General features: G+C 40.7%; 1 protein-coding gene across 4 annotated transcripts; it reads left to right on the top strand.

Moving 5' to 3' along the window:
* The first annotated feature begins 572 nt into the window (after positions 1-572).
* mdm4 (MDM4 regulator of p53) lies at positions 573-7477 on the top strand. Of its 4 annotated transcripts, none has more exons than XM_023423636.2 (11): positions 573-741; positions 1280-1367; positions 1480-1554; positions 1727-1860; positions 1982-2031; positions 2484-2548; positions 3834-3930; positions 4021-4181; positions 4360-4542; positions 4742-4810; positions 4896-7477. In XM_023423636.2, the coding sequence occupies exons 2-11, from the start codon at positions 1296-1298 to the stop codon at positions 5463-5465; spliced, it is 1476 nt and encodes a 491-aa protein (XP_023279404.1). In that variant the 5' UTR covers positions 573-741; positions 1280-1295; the 3' UTR covers positions 5466-7477. The 4 variants fall into 4 exon arrangements, 3 of the variants coding, with proteins under 3 accessions (XP_023279404.1, XP_023279403.1, XP_087034719.1); XM_023423635.2 differs by having other exon boundaries at positions 4345-4542; XR_015438301.1 differs by lacking the exon at positions 573-741 and having other exon boundaries at positions 1262-1367; positions 4345-4542; positions 4896-6074; positions 6161-7477.
* Positions 7478-14658: the final 7181 nt, after the last annotated feature.

Raw genomic sequence — 14658 nt, 5'->3', positions numbered from 1 at the left:
TTCAGAGTTCCTCCTGATCCTGGTCCAACAGGCAGCTTATGTGGAAACTTGAAGCCTTTTAAGTGCACGCACACACACTGAGAATGGCTCTTGTATACAGTAGTTAATTTTTTGTTGCATAGGGCTATTCATAGATTGTGAATTTTTCAATGAGGGAGAAGGCTTAGGTGTCATTTTAAAAATTACTAACTAGGTGATTTGACTTTTTTTTAAATTCAACATTTTGCTGCTTTGAATAATTATTTATAACTAAATGTTTATAATATTTTTAAATATCTTGGATCATGTCTGGAGGGGTTCTTTCGTAATTTCTTGTCATTAATACAGGAGTAGTACATTGTAGGAGTGAAGATGAGAGGCTCTTTAAGTGTAGATACTTGAAAGCTATAGTTACATACCTGTAAGAGTTCCAAGGTATTTCCCACCTTTCTTCACGCTCCAGGAACTCTCTGGTAATTTGCATTAATGCTCTCATTATGCATACGCAGTGTTGTATTTTGGAAATGCATGGTACCAAACACCAGGGGGCAACACACTCTTGGCCTGTGTAGCTGTGTATCCGGAACTTGTGCCACCATATTCATCGTTTTGAATCTGTAGTTCAACTAACCTGGTAGTTAGACTTAGCTAGTGTTGAACATTTATCAGCTATTTGTGCATTTATAAGATGTCGCCGAGCTGTTAAAGCAGCAGCGCGTGCGGAACAATGTAGCGGCGGTGAAGTAATGACAACTCATCACGGTGAGCTCATTTTCGACGAACGCATTTTTCGGGAATTAACGTCAGCTAGCTAAGTGAGCTAACCGTATAGCTAACACGTTTGCTAGTAACGGTTTGCCACCTGCCAAAGTTACTCGCATGTCCCAGTTCACACGCCTGTAGCCAACAGTACCTGCAACTGTGCGGTTTTTCTTGTCCATCGTCTGTTTTCCTAACGTTAGCTCGGCTACACTGGCCTTACTAGTTATAGAGAATAAGTGCTGTCGCAAAAGCAAAAGTAATGGTGGTTGTGGTGTAACGACTCCATCTGGGCAGCTGTGAGGCAGCTTCTCTGTCGCAGTCTGTTTAGCTTCAAACTAACTAGGCCATCGACATTTCACGTTACTGATTTGTTATGGTATCGATTAACGATATTAAGTAATTCGGGTGGTAATTTTACATAGTTATGTTGGGCTCGTGGGCGTCGGTACTACGCATAACGATGAAGTTGTTACGTGATCTCATTGATCGGGAATTTGATGGCTGATTTATCTTAAATGCTATCATTGTGGTTTTGCAGACTTTGTTCGTTTACTATGAGCTCCCTATCAGCCCAGCCTCCGGCATCAAGCTCATCATGCAGGACTCTACCTGGAGAGGGAAATCAGGTACAATTAAACAAAAACTATATCATCTACTATGCCAGAACAATAGTCTAAGATTACGGAAAGATTGTATATTTGATGCTAAGCTGTGGTACTGTTTGTTTTTCCTTTCCAGGTACAACCAAAAGCCCCTCTCCTGCAGATTCTGCGTGTTGCTGGAGCCCAGGAAGAAGTCTTCACACTCAAAGAGGTGAGCTGTCAGATGAAATGTTAAGTACGTTTCTCAGTATGCAACCTTCATAAGGTTGTACCTGAGAGGTGGCTCATTTCAGGGTTTAAAACTCCTTTTCTTCTAGGTTCTTGTAGGTAAAAGTCAGCCGTGTATGTGCCTTCTGATATCTAATGTCCAGTGTTTATTATAGGTGATGCACTACTTGGGTCAGTACATCATGGGGAAGCAACTGTATGACAAACAGAGGCAGCACATTGTCCATTGCCAGGATGACCCTTTAGGAGAGCTGCTGGAAGTGGACAGCTTCTCTGTCAAAAACCCAAGGTATTCACACATTGAAAATTGAGCTTCTGTTTATATTCAGCAATGCTAGAGTCTCATTTTAAAGATATACAACTAAAATGAAAGAACTCCATTCTAAGCTCTCATATTGTCATTTTCACAGCCCGGTGTATGAAATGCTCAAGAAATACTTGGTTGTTCTCGGTTGTGCTGGTAAGTGACAGTGACATTTAATCCCTTAATACATTTTTAATGTGAAAAAAGGGGCATCTTCAAAGAACATGCAATATGTGGAAATACTTTTTATAGTTAGTACATTGTACCTTTTTGGTGACTTGAAATTCAACTCTCCTTTTCCTCTTCCCTTTGATGAATCCAGTATTTTATTTGCATCTTTACCATGGTATGTTTTAAGGGAAGATCCCAGGGAATATAGTGATTATCTTACTGCTATATCCAAACATCATCTTTCTTGTTTGCATACATTATGAGTGCCTGTGACAGTTTGCATCTGATGTGGGGATGCTGCACTGGACCAGAAGAACACTATTTTCCAGCTTGTCCTACAAAGCTACAGAAGGAGGCCTTAGTGAGAGAGTGTGTCATGCTATAATTAAAGGGTGGGGGTGTCCTTTTTCTGTTACTGTGTCTTATCTGAAATGCAGACGCTGCAGAGAATCTTTCTGTGGGCCGTGAATGTGTAGAGGGCGGAGTGGAGGATCGTGGTCAGGTAAAGCCGAAGCATGGTGCTCAGAAGAAACAGAGACCCCCAGCCTTTTTCACCTCATTACACACAACACTTGTGAATACAAAGGGACAGGTCCAGCAGCCTCAGTGCAAAGCTAAAACAAGCAAATCGTAATGATTATTAACATCTACTGACCCTATAGTGCTGGACTGAGACCAGTAGGCCTTGGTGCAACACCAGAGTTTGTCTTAAGAGTATAAAGTGAGCTCCTGTCTGCTTGTGTGTAATAAGGAGGAGGGGTTGGTAAGGGCTGCTGTCTTCGTTGGTGTGCATTTGTACAGAGTAGCACCGTCTCTGTACAACCCCATCCTTGGATTGGTCTGGTGGTTTTTTCCACACTCTTGTGACCCACCAGCTCCACCCAGTGGATGGGGGGGGCAGAGTCACTGTCTCTGTCTGTCTCAGAGTTCTCTTCTCTGCTCCGAACTGGAGGATCACAGCTCCCAATCAGCCACGGGGCCTAACGACAACCCTAAACCTCTTTACCCATCCCCGTGTTCCTACACCCTCCTCTCCAATTCCCTCCAAAATCGCTTGTGTGTTCTCTCAACATTATTCACCTACAGTCAATCTATTTATTTATTTCTAATTGCTGCATGTGCTAAATCTTTTCTAGGAAGCTCTCAAATTTCAGCTCTGATCATACTTTGAATATGTTGAAAAAATCCATATTTCACCTATCAGATATGATTGTTAGTTACCAATGGGTAGACTTTAGATGCCCCCTCAATTTTGTTTTGTTTTTGTTTCCTCTGGTGTGAAAACATCTTACTTTATGATTGCACTTTCCATAGATATATACTACACAAGACCATTGTATAAGATCGTTTTCTGATATTTTGTATATCAGATAGCCTTTATGTTTTCTAATCATCATCGTATTGTAGAATAAGTCATTACTTAGTTTAAATTAGTTTGCACATACTACATAATAGAACTGTTTTGACTCACTAGTTCCATCACTGTGTTAATCAATACACTGGCTTTCCTGTCTGCTCTTTCTCTTTTTCTTTCTCTCTCTCTGTCACTCTCTCTTTCTCTCTCTTTTTTTTTTTAAGATTCCATACAGTTTCACTGTCCCTATTATCGCCTAAATTTGTTTTGAACTCCCTCCCCACCGGCCCCTACCCTAATTGCCCAGTTCCTTGCTCCCTGAACCACCACCCCACTCCCAGAGGCCATCTTGAAAAGGAGCTGCGAGTCCTCCAAGTGCCCAGTCATGGCTCTGTGTTCTAATTTTTGTCCTTCATATCTCCTTCCTCTGTAGATGTGCGGAGGTGTGGTCAAAGCAGGACTTGAGGCTGGCAGTGACGGGCCTCTCCTGCAGACCCCTTCCCAGAGACGACCTCGGGAGCCAGACGATGGTAAACAAACAGTCTGTTACATGCTCAGAAACACGCTCAGGACCAGATATCTTCAAAAGGCTGATTTTTACTGTTTTAAAACCTCCCCAGACTCCCTTGAAGGCCTCCCACGGTCAGCCTGCAAACGGCCCAAACTGGATGTTACTCTGGACGACTGGGACCTCTCTGGCCTGCCCTGGTGGTTTCTGGGTAATCTCCGTAGTAACTACAGCCGTAGGAGCAACGGCTCCACTGATATCCACACAAACCAAGTAAGAAACCTTATGTGTTGTTAGTAAATCTAATAAACATTAATAAAAAGTGTCAGGGTTAATGTGGGAGTTTTCAAATTTAAAAACATCTTACAAACATAATTCTTCGTTGGAAAATAGCATAAATTGGAATGTAACACTGGTGGTCTGACTGATGTGTCAGCTGTCTCCTGCACAGGAGGAGGACACGGCCATTGTATCTGACACCACAGACGACCTTTGGTTCTTGACCGAGGGTGAGAGTGAACAGGTGAGCGTCGAGATGAAAGAGGCTGCCCTAGAGGAAGGGAGCGGAGGAGAAGGGGATTCCCCACCTGAGGATGATGATGGAGGTGGGAAAGAGGAGAAGGCAGACCGAGAGGTAGGAGATTGTTTTAATCCTTTGTCTTCACTGGTTCTGTTCTACTCATGACAATAAAGATGCACAATTTTTTTTTCTTTTTTTTTTTAGCATTTTCATTTCAGCAGGGCAATTCACTCTGACTCTTACTGATGATTAATTGATATTCTGTTCTGAGAAGTAAAGAGTGAGGATAATATGGTCAGATGTCTTTATTTAGATGCAGGAGGAGCCAGATGAAGACTCCCAGTGTCTGAGTGATGACACGGATACAGAGATCTCTACACAGGTCTGTATCCTCGTATGTCATAGTTGTAGATTAAAGCTTAAAAACTTAAACTTAAATAACATTTTGTGTCTGCTTTTTCCCTCAGGATGCATGGCAGTGCACAGAGTGCAGGAAGTACAATACACCTCTACAGAGGTACTGTGTTCGCTGCTGGGCTCTGCGTAAGAACTGGTACAAAGATGTCCCTCGACTCGCCCATTCTCTTTCTGTTCCCGACATCCCAGCATGCAGCTCCCTCAGCACCCATGATGAGGAAGATGACAGCGACACAGGCATTGATGTCCCAGACTGCAGCAGGACAGTGTCTGACCCTGTCATCCTGCCCTCTCACTCCACAGCTGATCGGCCACTGCCTACTATGGTTATGGGGAAAGGCAAGGGGCCTCGGCCCTTGGGCTTCCACAAAGATGAGCAGCTCTCAGGAGGGGAGAGTCAGGAAAATCTAGGCATGGAGGTTGAAGAAGTTAGACCCGAGGCCCTGCTGGAGCCATGCAAGCTCTGTCGAGTGCGACCACGCAATGGAAATATAATACACGGGCGTACAGCTCACCTGCTAACTTGCTTCCCCTGTGCAAGGCGGCTACATAAGTTCCAGGCCCCTTGTCCAGGATGTGGAAAGATCATTCAAAAAGTTATTAAGATATTCATCCTCTGAGAATCTCTCTCACTCACTAACACAAACACACACACACACACACACTCACACACTCACACACTCTCTCTCTCTCTCTCTCTCTCTCTGTCTCTCACACATTTTCTCTCTCTCCTACACATTTTCAGGCATATTTCACCATACAGCTGCATGCACTCTGGTACACACACACACACACACACACACACACACAGGAAATGTGCACCTTAGCCCTAAACCTACACATACATACACACAAAAGTCGCACTTGGTGAAGCTTGCTCTTGGTTGCATGGTTTATTTTGCATCACACTGCCTCTGAAGTATTGTTAGATGAGAATCTTGGACATAAGAGTTTGTCATACCAAATGTTTTAGTGCCACATTTAAATAAGGGACACACAAAGACAGAATTATTTATTTATTTATTAGAAGCTAATAGAAATGCACAGTTTGTGTGGACTATTATTTGATTTCATGAAGGCTTGTCTTTTTGGGCTACGTGAATTTTCTCATTGGTTTTTGCATTACATTTGTTTAATGGTGCCATTTTTAAAAACTAGTATTGCTTGCCCTAGTTTTATCAGTTTCTTCATAGATTCACTTCAGTCATCATCTGGACAAAAATCTGCAGGTATGTAACTACACGATTATTTTTTTTAAAGCTTTCTCTAGGCTATTTTGTTCTTTTTTTATTTGACATTTTTTGTGTCCTCTTAGGTATTCTGGCTCTGAGATTTGAGTTATGAAGACAAGATTGAAGGAAGAACAGGCGAGCGAGTCTTAAAAACCACGATTGCGTTTTCAACAACTGCACTCCATGAAAATATCCTCTTAAGCCTTTTTCTTCCTAAAAACAAGTTCTCTTAGCAAAAGTGAATGTACTGTTAAATACAGATGTGGTGGCTTAAGTCCTGTTTCAATCAACATAGTATTTTAAAATGTAGATTTGCGTTTAACCTGCTTGAGAATGAACAGCTGAAGTATTTACTGTAGTTTTCTCTCGGGGTAATAATTTGATGTTAATATGTATTCAATATTTACAATTGCCAAGCCTCTGATGACAGTTATGCCTGCAGTAACTTATGTCATATAATTGTCAGTTAATGTTTAAATGTTATCATTCAGAAAGGGTACTTTACCCTCTTTCCTGAACTAATGGTGAATGAACAATATCTGTATATTTTGTATTTAAGTTATTTATGAATCTGTTTTGTTTAGATGACCACCTGTAATGAAGCAGGAAAAGGCTGCACTTGTTACAGTAAAAGCATTTTCTGAAAGATAAAAAAGGAAGTCTTTAAGAAAACATGCTAAGTTACCAAAATGACTGTGCAGTACTTAGTAGGAGTTAGGGGTTTGATTTAAGCGTTACACTGCCAAGTAATGACTTTAACATTTAATTTGTATATAACAGATTTTATTTGAATGGTTCTGCATTATTTGAAGATTGTATATACTATTTACTTGGAATGATTTTCAGCGAGTGAGCTGTCTACAAATACAGTATGCTGTCCAGCTTTCACAAGTAAGATGTCCAGTGACATTTAACTCTTGATTGCGTGGTGTAGAGGGAATACCATAGTTATGTTTTCTGCTCTTGACATGCGCTTAATCTTTCTGCCAGCAGGTGGGGGGAAGTCTCAATATTGTATCTGGTGCATACAGAAGCTGTACAGTACCAGTAATAACATGTAATGCATAGATAGAGCATGCCTCCTGTCGTGACTAGCACCAGCACTGAGCTGGTGTGAGAGCTATATTAGCTATATAAAAGCTATAAAAGATTAATGTAGCCTGCTGTATTTATCACCATCATTGTGCGCCTGAGAAACAAGCATCCTCTATAGACAGACCTCATAAAAATGGCTTAGTATGTATTACACCAGTGATACAAAATAAAACACAATTGTTGCAATGATTGATAATAAGAATATAATGTGCTAACAGATGGTACAGCTAATATAGTTGTTGTTTTTCTACTGGTCATGGAATAAAATAAGTTGTTTTGTAAAGCAATAAAGAGTTGGGAGCTAATTGTTTCATTTAGGTTCCTTTCTCTCCAGAGGGACTATTGATGTACAGTACCCACTGGTGCTGTGTGTGTGTGTGCGCGTGTGTGTGTTTTGGCTGAAGAATAAGTCATTGTATGACAAGCCAGCTGTCATGTGTCCTCTCTGGCTTGATGGGGCTCCAGCACCTGCAACTCTCTTCTGCTTACTCACTGTTCTGCTGCTGCCTGTTTGTGTCCGCCTTCTTTTTGTCCTCTTGTTGCGAAGCGGGACAGACACCCTACCCTCTACAGTATATGTGACTGTAATGCTGCTGCTATCTAACTGGTGCATAAAAATACTGTGACTATTTTACCCCAGGGTGTTATTTAGATACTGTTTAGTCATTAGGGGATATTTCCTGGGTGTGGGAAGTCCCCTCTGAAGCTCTTCACCATCTGAAACTTCACAAGGGTTCAATAAGGCATCCAAGAGTCATATACAGGATGAGGGTAAAGAATAATTTTACATATATTTCCAGAATATATAAATACTTCATACTAGTATAGACTAAATTATTTATTTATTTGAAATTGCAGCTTTACTCAAAGTCCTATGTGGAGGGTGTGATGCTTGGTCAAAAAAAAAAAAAATCAGCAGCAGAATATTCAGATCCTTTATATAAGTAAAAGTACCAGTACCACACTACAAAATACTCAATTACAAGTAAGATGCTTGCTTTGAGGATGTTAGATAAAAGTAGTGGGGTATTATATTGAAACTGTACCTAAAGTATTAAAGGGAACTCAACAAAGACTGTTATATTGTCATGTATTAGATTGTTATTCCTCATGAATGGTTGTGGAAGCTGCATTTTGCTGTTGTAAGTAGTTCATGTGGAGGTCATTTAAAAAAAAACTATTATGTATTTACTATTTTCATCAGTAAATGTCTATTAAAATTACTCAGAGCTAAAAAGTGACACCTTCTAATTGCTTGTTTTATCCAACCAGTTTTGTAGATATCTTAATTACTATCTGTCATTTAAGACAAGGAAAAGCAAATAATACTCACATTGCGAAACTAGAACAATAAACCACGAACCAATATGTCATCAAAATAGTTTCTGTCTCTGGACCAATGAATCAGTACTTTCAGCTCTAATTTGATACATTGTTTGGTAGTTCAATCTACAATTGCTAGTGGAGTAGAAATATTAAGTATCATATGACATGGAAATACTCAACTAATTCATTTCCACTCAAATACAATACTTGAATGAATGTACTTTCCACCACAGGCAAACACCACATACTACAGAGGTAGGTCGTACTGCCCTCACTGTGACTTGCACTGCAGGACTAAATGCTCCTAACAGTCATACCAAAATGCGTTCGCCCACTGCGTCTGATTCAAGAATGGCATACTGCATTGTCCGTGGCGTCTGGCACGTCACAGAGCATAGAGAAAAAGAATGGCATCACACCCCTGGTGACATGGCACCCACAGCTTGGCAGCTCTCGAATGGCACAGCTCAGGGAGTGGTGGGGGATCTGGATGTTTCCATGGCGACAGTACCTCCATCCCAACATCCCAGAATAACTTAACACATTCTCCCTTTATCCCCTATGGCGTATGCAATACTTCCTAGTGGGAAAATAGTTAGGATGGAAGCTCTCATACTGAACATTGCTCCCATATTTTTCACCATTTTTATCATTTTATTGCTCTCACTGCCTTTAATCTTTTTTTTGTTTTTCTTGTATTTATGAAACACCTTTATAAATATACATAGTATTTCTGTGTCACTCTCTTCCTGTGTCCTTTGTCTGCATTCCTCCAGGATGGCGAGCCGCAGCCTGTTTACCCTCCTTTGCTTTCTTCTGGTTATGTGTCTGGAGATCTGTAACTGTATCTGAGTGACCTGGACCTTTCTTTTCTCACCTCCATGCAGACACACATACACATCACACACACACACACACATTCCCACTGTTGTGTCCGACTATTTGGTCGCTCCAGAAACCAGCCCGCTAAATTTGTCCCACTGCTGACATGGGAGAAGGTCAGAGGAGACAGAGAAAAACAAAGATAGGAGTGTGGAAAAAGACAGAGAGAATTTCAAAATAAGAGTAGAACTTGAAGAGAACAGGATAAGGATAGAGATGTGACACATTCGGATGAGATTCAAGGAGAAACAGAACTGAGCTTGTCTGTCCTTGTACCCACAGCAGGAAGCAAGATATGACAGATGATACTGAAGAGCTGGACTGACTGGGATCTGGGTATACAGCCATCCACTCAGATCTCACAACATCACTGCAGGCGTACACACATTACTGGCCTCAGACAGAATTCAACCGTGTCTCCTAGGGGAGTTATGCTGATTGCGGTTTACACTTGGGTAACATCAAGGTGTAAATTGCCTTCAAATTAAACTGGAGTGATTTTATGAGGGCTTAGCTTTACCCTGTCAGATACCTTTCTGATTAACTGAAGTTAAACTGGCAGTGTCACAGAAATGGATGCTCTTTGTTTTTCTGCCTGCGACGCCTGTTTTGAGTATCAAACAACCCGTGGCATTATTGGAATATAAAGTATGTCATGCAAATAATTTTGTAGCAATGGAGCACAGGTTATTTACAGTGAATAACTTTAGTGTTACCATGTGCTGCAAAGTATGTTAGTGGGAAGTGGGTTATGTTCCTGGGTATGAGTATGTAAGTGTGTTTGTGTACTGATGTGTGTGGAGCCTTGTAGTGGGTGGGATGCCAGTGAAGGGAAGGGCAGCGGATGGCTCAGGGGCTCAGTCCATTCCTGCGATTTAACATGACACCACTTGCACTAAGACTGCGACAGCTGCGTATGCACATGCCGGCCATTCTGTTTGTTGTAGGGGATTACTCTGCGATAAAAGCCCCAGTGAGCAGCAGCATGGCTGGGCTACACAACTACTGTTTCCCCCCTGATTTTGAAAGCTTTCTCCAGGCATCCAGAGCCCTGTGAAAACACAGGTGGGGCACTTCATTCTGAACAGGAATGAATGGGAGTATTCTCCTGATGATTAGCCGGGCCGCAATAGTGTCACATCACCTTTAGACATCAGTCAAATGGTACAGCACTGCAGCTTATGTAAGGTTCATTACTCAACAGAAATAGTTAGAGAGAGGCACTTGGGAGTGTAGTAATCAGCTCTGACTGCTCCCATTCATTTGTTTCAGAGTAGTAAGGTGACTGATTTGCTTTCACTGTGCTGAGCGTACAGATGATCATCTGGGAGGAGTACACTGCTTTGTCATCTTTCACCATTAATGCTGTATAATCAGTGTAATGTCCCCATTATCTCAGAGAGAAAAGCTCTACATTCTGCTGTATGAAAAACTGATATCAAAGGCTTCAGTAATAGACGTGCAGTTATCATGGTGACAGAATAAAAACAACCTCTGAGGCGACACACTTGGGCTTCTGTTGCTGTCACTATGGTGACATGTCCTCTCCCAAAGGTACTTCGTCTCATACATGATATTATTGCATAAGTGCAGACAGAAAGCTGCATTTCAGGAGTAATACAGAAACAGTCAATGCAGTTTAAACCCAGAAATTAGACACATTTCCTTTCCCTCTTTCCCCATTTTCTACCATTTCCTTTTACTGTATGTTCTCTAAAATCCCCTCCCCATGTTTAAATCATTGCTGCCACAATCATATACATTTTTGTAGGCAAAAAGTAAGTGGAGGGTAACCCCATTTAGACTTTGTTTACCTACATTATGAGTGATGCAATAGAACTTTGCCAGGTTTTGGTAAGTTGACACAAACGTAAATACGGTAAATTACATTCAATATCAGTGAACTAATTCCATTTCAATAAAAATGGATCGCAAAGAGAAAATACCAAAGTTTATATTGTAGGTTCCATATTTTCTGATAATTTCCTTGGAAAGAACTGTTGTAAATGTACATCATTAGGAGAGTTCCTGGAAAAATGTAAATTGGTAGGTATTGTAGAGAAAATGGAGATTGTAAATGAATTCCAAAAAAGCTAACCTTGTGAATCCTACTATTTAACAAATATGAAGAATACATTTCCAATGATAAATGAATATTTACTTGGGTTTAAATAAATCTCTGTTAATCTTTTCTGTCATTCAGATTTTAGCTGTAAACTAAAAGGACTAACCAAATTCAAGTAACTCTCCCAGAGCATTGTCTCTATTTTCTTTTTAAGTTATTCCAAATGATCTAGTTCTTTCATCGAAACTTCTTAGGGTATGAATAAGAAAATAGAAGCCCTTTAAAATAAAGCATCATCAAACATTTGTCTGATTTTGTGGTATACTATATTGTATCTCACTGGATTGATATCAAGGTTTATCCAACTTTAATCAACTCCTTTACTGTTGTTTTGTTTTTCTCCTCTTACATATCTGAGATTTCCAGACTGCACTCAGATGACAGTTCTCCAGGTCAGTGATGATCTTGAGGCTAACCTGGGGTGAGGAGGACTGATCCCTCCCCCTCCTCCTCCCTCCAGCTCAGCTGTCCCACAATGTGCTGCTGCTTGTCAACGAGGAGAAGTGGAACAGTGTTGCCAGTGACAGGGCAATCCCTGCTACACACACACACACACACACACACACACACACACACACGTACACACACGAACGTGTAAGCGCACATACATAAGCATGCACACATGGCGACCCACACACACTTGCGCACACATACTGTACAAATTGTATTTTGTGTACAAATACTTTTTTTCAGTGTAACTAACTCACACAGTTATCACAGGGTTTCTCAAATTGAAGTTTTTGGTTTCTCTGAGATGTTTATTTGTTCCATCAATAGATGTGCTTTTTATAATAACATCAAAAGTGATAATAGTTAATAAAATATGTATTTATTCTGTGTTACCTTTCACATGTGGGTGATCAGGTACAAACAGCTATAATATGAGGTACCAGTCTTAAAATGGTTAAGACAAATGAAATCCAGTTATAACTGGAACAGTCACTTGAATAAATGTTTTATCTGATTTGTATTTTATTAGTCTAGTTTGACTCCTTCACTGGTTTTAATCTGACTAAATTAAGGATGGAAGATGCAGTTTGTATAGTATCTGCACACAGTGAGTAAACACTCAGTCCTCCCAGGTTTACTGCATCTCAAGTGTACACTTCAAAATGCTGAGAGGGGACTCAAACGAGACACAAGTGTGTGCCTGACACTACTACAAAACACACACAGAAACGCACACACACGTTCTCCAGTTCTGCTGACAATGGGTTAAGATGACAGAGGGTTATGAGTGACTCTGACACACTGCAGACCCCCTCCTTGCTGTACCCCTGAGTCCAACACAGGCGTCTTTGTACTTGCTCCACCATCAGTGACTATCCATCACAGACTAACCTGACAGCCCACCGCAGCCCTGCGCCAAGCTATGGCTCTCTGCTTCACCCCCAAACTCGAGACCAAAGCCCAGGACTACACCACGACCCACCAGTCGGGCCTGCCAAACCACTGCCAGGCATGCAGTCAGTCCCAGAGCTGAAAATTGAACATTTCTATAACACGAATTTACATAATTTCACTCACTTTTCAGGAAGCCATAAGTCATTATATTTGTTATTATAACAAAAATCCTAATGCCCCAAAATGAGGAAAATTTGAGTTAGAATTAAAATTAGAAAATGGATAGGGTGAAAGAATAGGTTTAATTAAATTGTTGAATAACAATGGTAAATATACTGTAAGTAAAAGATACTGAATTGTAATTGTCTGAATTGTCATAAGTAATGTTTCTAACTAGGCTCCTGTTTCAGACAACACACTGTATAATTGTTTTGTTGTTAGCACTTCTTGTCTGATTTTACATATATTCAGGCTTCCTGCACACCTGCATGTAGTAAAGTACTAATTAAGAGTTCCATTAAGAGCAGGGAAAGCACAGGTGTAATTAACTACAGTGTTGACAGCTCCGCTCCATTTAGATGTGCCAGTGAACTATCCCCTTGAGCCAGCATGTACCAAATCATGACCCTGGAGAAGACACACTTAAATGGAATGCAGCCATTGTTACTGTTATTAATTACACCTGTGCTTTTTCTAACACGGCATGTCAAAGTGTAATGTAACATGTCGTTTGAAACATTTTACAGATATTCTTGAATAGCATTCTGGTTAACGAGCTGCCACAGATGCCTCATTAGATTAATCAAGAGACACATCTCCAAAAGACAAAACAGTAAGTCACAGACATTAAATAATGCTTTTATAACTCGTCATTTAAAGTTTTTTCTGATTTTAGTTTAATTTAAAATTACATTGCTTTAACCAAAGCCTCAATTTGGTGCCACAGCAGTATACAGTTTACGGACGGCTAACATTGCCTTCACTGGTGTAATTACATGACAAGAGTTAGCTGCTGTTGCTAAGTAGCTATTAGAACAGGCTGGTGCTAACTGTGTTCAGGTGAGGTAGTTAGGCCACACAGTCCTCTGGCTGTATTCATCTCATCCTAACATCATATCTTGTGAGAAATATTGGAAATGTTATAAATGATCTAGTGAAAGGTAAATAGAAGAGTGAAATAAATCAAGTTTTAATGTATAAACTGATTGATTACAGAAAAGTATTAAGCTTTGTCTTTTTATATCCTAATTTAAAAAGTTTTTTAGATTTTTATATTCTCTGTTAGATGAAAGTAAAGACTCCCAGAGAGAGGGAAAGGACAACATGACAAATGTCCCAGGCTTGGCTTTATGCGTCATTGGCAGTGGTTTGCAGTCACCAGTATGTCCCTGTACATTTTATGTAGCGTGGCCACAAAACAGAGCGATCAATTGTCCAGAAACATTTCCTGCCAGATATGTGTATTACAGTGATTAACCTATGGTGGTGATATGGGATACACAGGGATGTAACACATCTCACACTATGCCTGTCATTCCAGGCCACTTCTCTGCTGACAGAACTGTGTGTTTTGGCTGGCCGTCCATGCTAGTGGAAGCCAGTCCGAATTAGCTGGTGAGCTATGAGGTGAGACATGTCCTGGAAGGATTAACACCCGGTGGCAAGGCTAAGGCTACGACTGACTGGAAGAGGTCAGGACAATACAAGGCCATACCTCTACGTGGTCGTCTTATTATTGTCTCTTGATTCCTGAGAGTAATGGGAGCTGGTGTCAACTTGGTGCTCAACTCACTTTACTGTACTCTGTCC

The sequence above is a fragment of the Seriola lalandi genome, unplaced genomic scaffold (genome assembly GCF_002814215.2).
Source record: "Seriola lalandi dorsalis isolate HSWRI2012SDOR001 ecotype SW California unplaced genomic scaffold, Sedor1 jcf7180002054692, whole genome shotgun sequence".
Lineage (NCBI taxonomy): Eukaryota > Metazoa > Chordata > Actinopteri > Carangiformes > Carangidae > Seriola > Seriola lalandi.
Note: the sequence above shows the minus strand (reverse complement) of the source record. Positions and strands in the feature narration are given on the sequence as shown.